General features: G+C 40.7%; 1 protein-coding gene across 3 annotated transcripts in view; it reads left to right on the forward strand.

Moving 5' to 3' along the window:
• SPHKAP (SPHK1 interactor, AKAP domain containing) overlaps nt 1-14149 on the forward strand; it is a 161323-nt gene that overhangs the window by 107529 nt on the left and 39645 nt on the right. For all 3 annotated transcript variants that reach the window (XM_019445688.2, XM_019445685.2, XM_019445686.2), the window contains exons 4-5: nt 12081-12140; nt 13818-13952. In XM_019445688.2, the coding sequence (XP_019301233.2) occupies nt 12081-12140; nt 13818-13952 (195 nt within the window). The remainder of the gene's footprint in view (nt 1-12080; nt 12141-13817; nt 13953-14149) is intronic.

Genomic DNA, 14149 nt, shown 5'->3' on the forward strand with positions numbered 1-14149 from the left:
TGCTGTCTCTCTTTGCAGAGAGAGGGGTCTTTCGGAAGCTTTTCAAAAGCTACCAATATGCAATTCACAGTATTCTCCAGTTGAAAGCTATAACTTTAAATCTCAGACGGGAACCTATAATGATTTTTTTTTTAAATATTTTCCTCCTTTTCTGTAAATGATGAGGTCCAATTAATGGGTGTTTTCATGATTGAAGTCAGAAACATTGAAACCTGAAACTTAAAAAAACAAAAAACTCCACTCCTGCCTTATTCCTGTCAATGATTTTTGGAGTGGTTAGAGAATAGAAAGTATTTTCAGAACTTCTGAGTCACCTACCTATTTTGAACACTTGATTCCATAATCCAAATTGAAGTGTGCAGAGATTCACTTGCTGCATTTGTTACCAGCTTGAGCTAACTTGAATTAGAACTTCCATTATGAGGGCCTTTTCTCCAGAAGCCGTTCCCTTAAACAAATAAAGTTCAGGGAAGCAAAGTGGACAAAGAAGCCAGAAATCAGCATGTATGTCAGTTTCACCAAGACACACACACACACACACACACACACACACACACACACACACACAGTCTTCATCATGCAGAAAGTCTTTTGAAACATGGATATTTTACTAATTAATCAGAAGCATGGTTGAAGGAAACAAATACGAAAACGCAGTTTTTATCATTTCCCTTATGATAGATGTTCCCTCTCATGTTTTTTTTTTTGTTTCTTGAATTATTTTTATCTAATTATTCATTCATTGCATGCAAACTACAGCTTTCCAAATTCCACTTTTCAAAGGTTTGACTTTAATAGTTATTTCACTGAAAAGCAAGTTGCTTCCGAAGACTTGCCTGTGTGTTGGAATATTTTAAACTGAGTCTCTAAAGAGCCCTCAGTATCCAAGCTGTGGGGACTGTAGTTGGGACACATGCCTTGAGCTAATGGCTTCACATGCAGACCTAGAACAGGCCAAATAGACTGAGCCCAGTGAAATGGAACGTGACACCTGCTTTCTGGTGCCAGTCATCAATGTGGATAGTCCATCTAGAGCTGTTCAAAAGAAGGGAAAAATACCTTTACCCCGTTAGCAGCTGGATTGGAGGACTAAATTCTCTAGGGAGTCACTCCACGTTCCTGCATTACATCACCCAGGATATGCATTTGGAAGTGGCTACTGAGTTTTTGTTTTTTGCACCTTTTATCCATACCAGCGGACAGCAGTCTCACTTAATCATGGAAGACCCACAAAGGCTTTGCTCAGATATACCCAACGCATCCTGGGGAGGTAGAGTTTGGAGCTGTTTATGGGTTCGGCTCTCAAAAATACGAGATGTGCTAGGTAGATGTTTAGTTCAGATAAATTATTTGCATTTTAAAATTAGAGTCACTATCGTTTATTCCTGATAATTTTGCGTGCTTAACTTGCTTTTCAACTCCTCTAAAATAATTGAAGTACTCAGACCCCAAACGTGTGTGTCTACCCCCCTTTCTTTTGTGCAAAGGTCTATGGCTTTAAGGAGAGGAGAAAGGCAATCACTGGAGGTTTATTTTCTTTTATTACTTTAAAGGTGAAAAATTGGAAATAACCCTTAATGAAAGCTAGTTGAAGAGTTAAAACACAAATTTCTACAAAATTTAAACCCATGCAAGGTTTATATTCAATTTATCAAGTCTATAGCATTTGGTTTTTATGCCATAGTCAAAGATGAGTTGTTTCGTCACATCCGAAGGAAGATTTTTGTCAATTTACTGATACACTTTTCAACACTGGCAAAAAGTACATTTCTGGCTGACTTTTTCTAATGTTTAAAGTAAAGCTAATCCATATATCCACTTATGTACTGTGTTGAGAAACTGAAATTATGCATCGGATTCTAGTGGTTGATTTGTACACGTAAAACTTGGTATTTACTCTTTCTGATTCAAGATCCTTTTTCTCATAAAAGAGGTTCTGTGGTGTCTAGGTCTGTAAGTTCTCTCAAGCAGCACTATTCATATTTAGGAACTTAAATGATAACGATTAAGCAGTGGTTGATGTTTTTAACCTCCCTACATGTCTGCTTTAATTTTTTTTTTTTTTTTACTCCCATGTATGCCTTTGGCTCCCAGTTTCATGTCTGTTGCAAACATCCACTGGTTTCATGGTGTGGAGTAGGGCAGCACTCTACCCATGGTGTGAATTTTGATGAATTAAGTCAGAACTACTTCTGGGAATAAGAAGGAAGGCATTTCTTCATCAAATGTCTTATATCCCTGAAAACCAATGTAGCAGTCTGTACTAATACACGGTCCAAACATAAGTAATAAAGATTTAGAAAAAATAATTTAATGTTGTTCATCAATAAATAATGTTTCAGTAATTAAGCGGGAACAAAGATTTATACCAAGTGAAAAAGATCTGGGCAGAAGAGTGAGGAGCTATGTGCAGGGACCCAAACTTTTAATTGTTTTACGTTGTCAGAAATAGCTGCACTTTATAAATATTCCCTCTCAAATTATTTAGATTGGGCCTTATGAAAGTGCCATTTTTGTGTGATCTAAGAGCGACAATTTCAAATAATTCACCCTTATAGACAATAACCCAGAAATCAGTGAAATGTCATCCAATTTGCTCTGATGTTCTTTACTTTATGTTTCATTTAGTCTTCGTAGACATTCTCCAGAGTGTTTCATTATCCCTCCGTAGACTAGAATCAAGCAAGGACAGAGCTGGCTTTGAAGCTCGGCTTCTCTGTAGGCAAAGCACAACCTCCTGCCTCTCCCACACTATTGTGTCTCAGAGATGAGAGACTGTTCCAGCCATGTAAGGGGAGAATATTCTCCCAAGGGTCAGCCAAGGAGATGACATGATTAAGTCATTTACTCTGGAGTTTCTTCCATTGTTTTTGGTGAAACTTACAGAATTTTTTCTTTAAAAATTTTAACGTTTATTTATTATTGAGAAACAGAGAGAGACAGAGCATGACCATGGGAGGGGAAGAGAGAAGGGGAGACACAGAATCTGACGCAGGCTCCAGACTCTGAGCTGTCAGCACAGAGCCCGACGTGAGGCTCAGACTCACAAACCGCGAGATCACGACCTGAGCCAAAGTCGGACGCTTAACCCGACTGAGCCACCCACGCGCCCCACTTACAGAATTGTTTTAATTTAAATTCAAGTTAGTTAACAGATAGTGTAGTATTGGTTTCAGGAGTAGAATTTAGTGATTCATGAGTCACATGTAATACCCAGTACTCATGCCAACCAGTGTCCTCCTTAATGCCCATCACCCATTTAGCCCATCCTCCCACCCGCCTCCCCTCCAGCAACCCTTAGTCTGTTCTCTGTATTTAACAGCCTCTCACAGTTTGCCTTCCTCTCTCTGAACAATGATGTGTCCTCTCAAAGGAAAATAGGATTATTGTCAAAGATTGGAAAACTAGAATTTTTTTCTTGTCACATGGCCTATTTGCTTCTCCAGTTCTTTGCTGTTAGTTCTTTGATCGTGACTGTTCATACTTTGGGGATCTGGGTTATTCCTGACTTCCATGCCTCAGGAATAGCCCTGTTTTCTCTGTCACGCTTTCACTGGAGCATACTTATCCAGATTAAGGAGAGTTAAATTTTTTCGATAGCATCCAAGAGAGTGGTAAGAACTTATTTTTTTCAAACAGCAGTGTAGGCACAATGAATTTCGAAGGATGAGATGTACAGAATCATCATATTTAACTTGATAATGGATAAGACTCTCATGTTCTAGATATGAGTGATTTAGGGTCAGCAAACAGATCATCTCAACTAACCACCTCCTGAGGTCCAGCTCACTCATCAGAAGACATGAATCCTCTGACTACTTCCCCCTGCTCAATACATGCTCCACACACCTTAGAAAAGAATTTTCCCTATTAAATCATCCCTATTGATGATGATTCCCGTGGCTCTCTGAAATCTGGCTTACTTACAGGAGGCAAAGTGAAGAGTTGAAAGGTCATCTTGATTCCCAAAGAAACCAAATCTTTGCTGATGAATGGAAGATCCTTCACCATCATCAGTGATGTCTATAATAATTTATCTGCTTGATATTTGATCAACATTTGGCTTTTCTTTGCCTGCACTATACCAGAGCATGAATCCTGAGAGTTCAGAAGTTTATCTCGGCTCTTTATGCATTGGAAATCTAAATAACCTCTGTGAAAGAAAAAGTAAACAAAGTGGAAACAAGTGTATCCTATGCATTCTTTTTCCCTTTCAATTTAACATACAAGCAAGGTAGAGCGCCCAGATAAATTCTGTTCCAAGGGAAATTTGACTCATCTCTGCCCCCACCATCCTTGGGCATCATTTTTCCTTAGTACTACCCCTTTCAGTGGGAGGAGATGATGGGAGAAAGCTCTCATCACTAAGGAGACAAGAGACGACAGTTATAGTCAAAAAGCTTTTATGTAGGTATGCCCAAAGGGAGGTGGGTAGGGGGATGGGTGAAATAGGTGAAGGGGATTAAAAGGTACAAACTTCCAGTTATAAAATAAATAAGCCACAGAGGTGAAAAGCTCAACAGAGAGAATATAGTCAGTAATATTGTAATAAGCTGGATGGTGACAGATAGTGATTAAACTTATCGCAGTGAACGCAGCCTATTGTATAGAATTGTCCAGTCGATACGTTAAAAAAATGATGTTGTATCAGTCATCAGAAAAAAACACATATTGAACGACTCTGGTTATATGAAATGTCCAAAATAGGTCAATGTGTGGAGACGCAAAGTAGATTAGTGGTTGCCTAGGGCTGGGTTCGGGGGATTTGCGGGGAGAAAGGGAGACTAACTGCTCATAAATACATCTTCTTTCGTGGGTGAAGAAATATTCTAAAGTTAATTGCGGTGATGGTTGCACAATCCTGGGAATGTATTAAAAACCACTGAAGTATACTTTAAAGGGATAAGTCACATGTGAATTACATCTCAGTAAAGCACATCTTCAAAATGGAAATTTAAATACAGTGTGTTCTTCAACTGGTAAATGTATACCAGATATCGTATCTAAGTATTTCCTTTTTCTCCAAAAGAAGTGGCTTTTGACACAACAAAAATAGTGGGAAAATAAACAATTGAGTAGCATACTTCTTTATTTTTTAAGTTAGCAATAAAATTGGCTGGATGTACGGCTAGACTATCTGGCACAGTTTAGAAATTCCAGTACCTTTCACTGAGTCTCTCGTCACAAAATGCTTGACTAGCTTTCCTCAAAACAGCAATTCTAAGATATTTTTTAAAAATATTGGCAGTTTAAAAAGCAGAGAGATTTGACAGTCTTCAGTGTAAGTAACATTTTGTATTTCATTTTGTGTGATCTCTGCAATCATTTTAAAGCAATAGTAACTGGATACAAATACCGTTATCATTCCAAACATCGGGTGTGTTCGAGAATGTCTGACAGCATCATGACATAACAACGTTGATGCCTAAATTGCCATTTTACTTATCATCAGTCTAAACTACTCATCCGGAAAAATGCCATATTCCTTCAAAGAGAATTTTGGTCCACGATCCTGAATCTAGTAGGCGTCTTTTGGCTGGGGTAAGAAATGAGGCAGTTTTTTTCTTTGGAAGATGCGTAGATGGGCATTTTAATACCGTCAAATAGAGGTCCCATCCTTTCCGCATGGCCAGATGGCTGCATTGTTAGAAGCCGCGGAAGGAAGGGACTGAGTTTCTTCTGAGTTAAAGCTTAAGTGTATATTTGGTCATAGTAAGCATTCAAATGCCGAGATTTTAAAGGCAATTTGACATGATGCTTCTGGTTAACCTTTTCTAAGCAGTGCCTCCAGATAGAATGACCGCCTTCACAGGATTCAGCTGACATCAGGAGCGATGACAATACCCGGCAGAAGTCAAAGGCCCGGAACCCTGGATTAAAAGCCCTGCTGGTGTGCAGCCTCTGGGCGCCTTTTGGCGCTCCTGGATGTGTAATGCGATGACATTCCTCAACTATTGCATTAACCACCTGAAGAGCCCATGCAAAAATAAAACTGTCCACATACAGGGGCGCCGGGGTGGCTCAGCCAGTTGAGCAACTGACTCTTGATCTTGGCTCGGGTCATGATCTCATGGATGTGAGATCAAGCCCCACAGCAGGGCTCCGTGTTGGGCATGGAGGCTGCTTGAGATTCTCTGTCTCCCTGCACCCCTGCCCCACTCGTGATCCCCACCCCCTTCTCTCTCTCTCTCAAATTTAAAAAAAAAAAAAAAACTGTCCACATGCAGTGGGAGTTTGCCCCTGACAGTCATCACCAGTTCTTTTTCTCTGGTTTCTGTTCAAAATGTCAAACCTGTTACATGACATACGGTATGTCTTTTGTCTGACACTTTTTTGTCTGACTTAAAATTGCTTTTGTCTGACTTCTACAATAAATAAATAATAAATATTTAAAGCTATTCAATAAGTGCAATTAACTCACAGAAGATGCTGTGGGTTACAATCCACTTCAAATTATTTCTTTTTTCCTGTTTTACTACATTTGAATGTTAACCTTTTTCTCACAGGGGCTTGGACCAAAATAGGTCTTATATCACTGTTTTCTAGAATTTCATAGTGAAATACTATTTTATAACATGCCTATAATCTCCTCCATTTATGAAAAGGGACCTACAGTGAAATAAATAATTGACATTGCTTGACTGAATAATCCATAACACGAAGCAGAAGAAATAGCAGTAGAATGTTTAGGATCGACAAATAACTTTTGAAGACTATTTGATGAGATTATGTAAAAACCACAATCATAAAATGGCATCATTTTCTCAGTGATACTTACTCTTCCAACCTTTTGTTTTAAAACTGTGATAATGACAGAAGAGAGGCGTTTGCATTTGAAAGGTACGTAAAACCACAAAATTCACTTTGTTAGGTAGGCAAGAAAAGAGGGGTCTGTGTTCTCTCGGGGATGATGTGTGTTTCCGTCTATCTCGGCTGAGCATGTCTGCAGGTGCTCCGAACGGGACACAAACAGACAACACGAAAGGTATTTTATATGAAGAGAAAAGGAGCTTCTATTGCAAGAAAACTGTTAATACCTTTTACCCGTATTTATTACCGATTCTGGTTCTCAATTTTTGCTTTTTTCTGTTTTTTAGCAAATCCTTAATCACAGAACAAAGAAGCCAGTCTAAGTACTTTAAACAGTAGCAATTGCTGGATTAACATTAGTTCAGTTAATTCTATAAACTTCACTGTCTATTCCCTTATGTCCTTATTGGAAGACAGTTTTGTTTACTGATAACATTGGAATTCACTACATAAATAAGGAAAATAATTATTACCGGTAAGATGCTTGTAATACCTGAGACAGTGCTTCCACTCTATTCGTGCCTATGCATCGATCAACGAGCATTTATTAAGCATCTACCCAATGCCAGGCTTCGCTAAACACTAAGAATTCAGTGACGAGCAAGGCCTGCCTTCGTGAATAAACCATCTAGCAAAGGCTGAAGGGAAATAAACGGTGCTCAAGAGATTATTAAGTAAACACACATACTTTAAAACAACATTTCTCTGGATCAGTTGGTACTTTTGGATTTGCACATTCGGGCATCTTACAGATGACTCAGTAGCATCACGCCAGACCAAGATGAAGAGTCAACACAGAAAGGTTACATCTTATTCCCAGGTGACTGGTATCTCAGACATTCAGCCTCCCTGCCTGCAGCATTTTCTCTGCTGAAGGGACCCCTTTCAACACACGGCCCATAGAACCATAATGCAGACTCTCCCAGGCTGTCATATTTTAGTCACATAAAACACTCACCCGAAACCCCCAGAAACTTCTTTTCAACTTCCATCACCAATTGTTTCCTTATACCCTCCTGCAACAACACAGGGAACAGCCTTGCTTGTTGGAAGGGAAATGCTAACCCTCGGGTCTTTCTCAACTCTCACGGCACTGGGAGTCTAGCATACAATGATGAGTTCCTCTTTACCTCACCTCTTTAAAAAGTCTGCTGAGGTATGCCCAGCTTCTTCATAGCATAGAAAGACAGGCATATTGCTCACCAACTTGGGCCTCACTTCTGGAATTTCTCTAGGATGTGCCCCTCACCTTGGTCGTCGCAGCCCCTTTCTTCTCCCTCTCTTCACCTTGTGCTTAATTCAGAGCCTCTCGCCCTCACTCAGCTGGGGCTGATGGGGGCGGTGGGGGAGATCATCCATTCATGGTTTGCGCCATTGTAAATTTGTCCTGCCTGCTCCCCTCAAATCCAGCCTTCTCTGCAATGCCATTGGTGGTTGACCAGATTCTCCCACTTTCCTTCTCCACCATGTCTGTAATGGCAAGCTTGTCACTTCTGTGATAATATTCTTCATAGATTCAAAGAATGCGTTCTGCCTCCAGACCGTAACTCCATGAGAACAAGAACAATAACGCGCATTGTTTGTCTTCTCAGAACCCAGCACCAAAACCACACCCCTCGGAAATGAGGCGCATTTCCCCCTCTCCTCACCTTGCACAACCTCCTACCCCATACCCACCATTCCCCAACTCTTCTGGACACAAGCTTGTCACATTCTCCACTTGGAGTTCGGTCTTAGTGGGTGCCTACATCTCCATAAAGAAACCAAGGCCTCAGAGAGTGAACATTTGGAGAGGAACCATTACACAGACCATTTTGGCATGAAGTGGATTCACTCTAAAGCCTAAAATTCAGAGCCTAAAAGTCAGGGCTCCTCATGTGCCCATTCCCCCCTCCCACAAGCTCAAGTGGTTAGATGCTTGTAAAATTTTCAAAATTTTCAAAAGGAAGATCTTTTAACTACAATGATCTCCTTCCAGTGAGACTCCCCACTACCTTTTATTATGTTGAGGGTCATTGGAGTGACCGCAGACGTGTGTGGGGTCTGACTTGAAGGAAATTGAGTGGGGTTGTGTATACATAAGATATTTTTATACAATTTGAGGTCACTTCTGTATATAGTTAGGCAATTGCTAGCCATACACATGTAATAATGGCTCCCAGGAATACCTTTACCATCGACAGTGGCAACTCAGCCAGACATTGATTGAGACATGTAGGTGTCAGGTCAGAAATGGTTTCACAATGTAAATACGTCCTACTGGAAACATATAGATAGTGGAGAGAAAACAAGGTTTATAGGGCAGAAGCTATTCTGTGGAGAATTCTTCCCGTCATCAGACATGTGAACTTATAAAGACAAGACTGGTTTCTGACTGATGCCTGGTCAACACAGAAGTTCTCTCCTGGAGGAAATTTGTTTGATAACATTGAAAAATTATAATCGCACCATGCCTTTTTTTTTTCTTTTTAAATGAGAATCAAACAAGAAGAGAATATAGCCAAATTCTCATGTTTGTAGACTTGTAGCGGTATAACAAGTAATGAGCAGGCCTACAACGACTCCTATATGAAAGAACTTTTAGAGTGGCTTCCCACTGAATTTGAAAACTTGGAAAATGTATAAAATATTATCAATAAAACTTAGTGAAGTTGAAAAAATCTACCAACAGTATTAGGTTAAGACTGAATTATGTTTCTTCTCTATCCAGGGAAAATGTTATAAAACTACCATCAAATGAAGCCAGAAACGTAGATAAAAAGTATTATGGAGGTGTATTAGGCAGTAGATCAGTTAAAATATCTTTTTTTCTGGAGGTTGTCATGTTTGTGATGTTTGTTACCTCTTTTAAATTTGGTATTTGTGAATGATTTCTTCTTCTAAATAAATGAGTATCCACTTTCACTTGTGATTTAGAATTTTTGAGGGGCGCCCGGGTGGCTCGGTCGGTTAAGCGTCCGACTTCAGCTCAGGTCACGATCTCGCGGTCCACGAGTTCGAGCCCCGCGTCGGGCTCTGGGCTGACGGCTCGGAGCCCGGAGCCTGCTTCCGATTCTGTGTCTCCCTCTCTCTCTGCCCCTCCCCCGTTCATGCTGTGTCTCTCTCTGTCTCAAAAATAAATAAACGTTAAAAAAAAAATTAAAAAAAAAAAAGAATTTTTGATTTTGTTACTCTTTTTTGTAAAAAGGTCTTCAGACCTTGTATGTACATCAGGCCCTTAAAAACCTAGATCATCCTCTCCCACCAAGATCTGGAAAGATCCGTGTGCCAAGTGTAAGCAAGCGATTGGTTTATGTCTGGCTTTGTTCTAGTCTCGGCCCAGCTGGCAAGTGTGAAGGGTTTCTTCCAAATGTAGGCAGAGTTTTACATGACAATCCAGAATGAATAAAAAGAAAGCCCATCTTCAGAGAACAAAAGACAATATCAGTGGGCAGAGAAGTCGTTATTATAGATGCCTTGCTTTGGTTTCTGCTTTGTCCTCTGCCACTGTGAGAGAAGAGCCTTGTGATGCCCGAGTCAAGGTAACCCACCTTTCTTCAAGGTGAATGGAAAACCGTCGAGTCAATTCAGCAACTGCAGTTGCTGCATGTTATTCAACGCCCCTGAGGACTCATAGATATTGAACCAGGCTTCCAAGGGCAAAGTTCCGATTATTGCATGAGTATTTGCAAACTGCTCTAAACCGTGCACTCCTTCCAAGCACCATCTACTATTTATGTCACCATTTGTGCTGCCCCTACAGGAGCTCATGCCCAGAGCTAAATCCTCCCTATTTAGCCATCTTATTAACCCGAAGGAGGAGAACCTCTAAGTGAGAATGTGGATGGCGGTTCATGCCCTTTCTTCCCCCAAATGCCCATCAAGTTGTTCTTAACAAGCAGATAGTGTATCCTAGGGATATGCTGCAAGGATATTGTGAGTTCAGAAATCCAGAAAACCTTCCATTGATGGGAAGTAAAACAGTAGTGATCTTTACAAAAATTTAGCAATGTATAACTATTGTAGTTCTTTTTTTATTTTTAATTTATTATATATATATATATACATATATATATATATATATATATATAGAGAGAGAGAGAGAGAGAGAGGGTGCAAGCTGGAGAGAGGAGGAAAGGGAAAGAGAAAGAGAATCTTAAGCAGGCTCCATGCTCAGTGCAGAGCCCAACACAGGGTTCTATCCCACAACCCCGGGATCATGACCTGAGCAAAAATCAAGAGTTGGGCACTTAACTGACTGAGCCCCCCATGAGCCCCTAACTACGTAGTTCTTAAAGACTTACCCAAAGTCTTTCAATTATGTTTCTTATTAAACCTCAAAAAGAAAAAGGATGGACTCTAGGAAATCATGACCCCGAACAACTAACTGAAATCAGAAGGGTGTGTATGCTTCCAGGAATTGACCCAAACGTCTGACTAAATAGCCAAATAATTAATTTTATCAGTTTTATATGGGCAAATTAACTTGTTAAGAATAAGAAACTTTAATCACTATGTACACCTGAAACTGATAAAACATTATGTGCCAACTATACTCAAATTCATCAATTAATTAATTTCAGAGGGAAAAAAGAATACATCTCACCTCTTTGTTCTCTAAGTTTTCTTCTCCCCATCTCCATGTGAATGCCCATAGATTTTTTTCTTGTGCTGTGTTTGAGCTTTAAACTACAACCATTCTCTTACTGTTGTTCTGAATTCTTTTTTAATGTTGTCACTGTTGTTTTTATACTCAGCCTATTCAGACACTTATTTAAGATGGCTAAAAAGAGGCAAACTATACAGCAGGATTAAATAAATCAGCTAAAACCCTGAAACAAAGAGAAATCCACTTTTCCTGCACTGTATTAAAAATGAGAAGAGAAAGGGAAGATGAGGGGAAAAAAGGGAGAAATAGAGAGAAACGTTCACTGCATTTATAAACAGAGGTTCCAAGGGTGACCAAGTCTTTTTTCTTATTTCATGAGTTTTGCTAACCCTGTATAAGCCTGCAGATTTTGTTGTGACTTACATGGACTTGAACACAAAGAGACTGTCTGGTTTGTTGTGCCACGAACGGAAAGGGGCGCTCTGTGGAATCCAGGGATTTGTGAGGAGGGCCTTAGAGGTTTGCATAGAAGCCCAAAGGTACAGCGGCCATTTCTGTATCAGATCAACTACACAAAACGTGCGGGATTCTTACATCATTTTCCCCAAATGGATTCCTGCTTTCTTCTGAAAGAACTGCCACGGTTTTTCACTTACATGGCTGTTTTTGCCCTCTTTCTCAGGTTTGCTTCGTGAACCTGGATGTGAACAAGGATGCGTGCAGCACGGAGCACCTGCAGCAGGTAATGCTGGGAGCACGGACTCCCCGGGAGCTCATGACAAGGGCTGCCTGCGCTGACCAGACAGCTGACGTGACGTTTTCCATAAATGATGCTCATTTCGTTGGAGACTCTTTAGCTGGATGGTGTCATCACGGCCCATTCCCTGACCGTCTCCCTGCCACCTCCCACAGTTTGCCTTCCTTATGCTTGTGATGCTTGCTTTCCCAAGATAACGGGGCCGCTCTCCAAACAGGTGCTTTTTCCTGCCCACGGGGCCTGATAGTGGCTTTTTGAGCCCCCGTCTTCATCCCGTCTCAAACACCCCGCCTGGGATGATGTCTCCAAGGCTTTTCCCAACCTGCTGGATACCAACCAGCCCTTCTCTGCGGGTCTCAGGTCTGCTCCTTCCTGCTGCTTTGAGGAAACGCTTGGTCTCTGACCTTGGTTTCCCAGCCCTACACTCATCTGGGGCTCGCACTTGTGCGTTCTCCAGCAGCTACATATTCCAGGCTCATCTGAGGTTGTGATGATCCCGACGTAAATCCTTGACAACGTGCAAGACGTTGAAGGACCCCTCAGTCCTTTGGACCGAGAGCTAACAAGGGGTCCAATAGGAAGAATTAATTGGGTTTTTTTTTTACATTTATTCATTTTTGAGACACAGAAAGACAAGTGCCATCAGGGGTGGGGGCAGAGAGAGAGGGAGACACAGAATCCGAAGCAGGCTCCAGGCTGTCAGCACAGAGCCGGATGCGGGGCTCGACCTTACGAACTGCGAGATCATGACCTGAGCCGCAGTCGGAAGCTTAACCCACTGAGCCACCCAGGCGCTCTTGTTTCGTTTTGTTTTTTGTTCCCTTGCCAGTGCTGCACCTGAAGCTTCTCAAACCCAATTGCCCATACAGCTTACCCATTACAGACTTCCGCAGAGCTTCCGACGTCATTCATCCATGTAGTACTGGAGGGATTAAAAAAAAAGTGTACATATCATTTCGTTTAGGGGACTTGTGGTGCAGAGTCACAGAGAGAGAAGGAGGGACCAAAGCAAGTTGGCATCTTAAGGACTGTGTGTTTGAAGATTTATGGGAGGGATTTGAGACAGTCTTCTTCTACAGCTAAGCGTAGAAACCTGGCATCCACTTAGCTGCCTAAACTTGTGTGAACTCATCTTCTCTGGGCCTCAGGCTACTTATGTGCAAAATATAGAAAGTAGTAACGGGACCTAATCAGTATGGGGGTGTTGTGGGGATTAAATGTACTAAAATGTAACATGTGTGCAGAGTTTAGCACAGTGCCTGGTACATAGAGCAAAATTAATGTTAGAAATTATTTTATTATTGATATTATGATTATTGACTTTGTTAAAACAGATGGTGATTAGACAAGTCTCTCATTCCAGGTTTTAAAGGAAAGAAAAAACCCCTACTATGCATACCTGTGGTGTGACAGTAATTATTAAATGTCTACTTTGGCATATTTAGAAGCAAAGAGTTTTTAAAGCTTTAAGTGATTTCCTATTCCAGTGTAAACCTTCAAGTTTCAGCTTCACACTTCGTCTAGTAATAATCTTAGTAGATTAAGTAATCTATCATTGGTGTAGTTATTCAGGTATATTATTTTTGCAAGTAAGTAGTTTGGGGGTAGTGTTTTGGAGGTGAAAAGAAATCATCTAAACTAATAAAGATTCTTCCTCTACAGAAATTGGTCAACGTTTCACCAGATCTTCCAAAACTTATCAGCTCCATGAATGTCCAGCAGCCAAAAGAAAATGAAATTGTTCTTCTAAGTGGCTTAACATCCGGAAATCTCCAGGCAGATTTTGAAGTTTCACAGGTAAGAGATGTAAACTCTTGATAAAATGTTCATCAGAGATAAGTCATCTACGGTCAGCTCTTGCCACAAGTCAGTACGGACTTCAAATAGATGCTACATTTAAGCTTCCATAGCCTAGGACTCAAAAATTTCTTTGCAATCAAGAGCAGTGTTTCTGTGTATCTGTGTTTCTTCTAAATATGCCACTCAGAGTTTGA

The sequence above is a fragment of the Panthera pardus genome, unplaced genomic scaffold, assembly GCF_024362965.1.
Source record: "Panthera pardus isolate Hobbes unplaced genomic scaffold, ASM2436296v1 HiC_scaffold_10, whole genome shotgun sequence".
In the NCBI taxonomy this organism is placed as follows: Eukaryota; Metazoa; Chordata; class Mammalia; order Carnivora; family Felidae; genus Panthera; species Panthera pardus.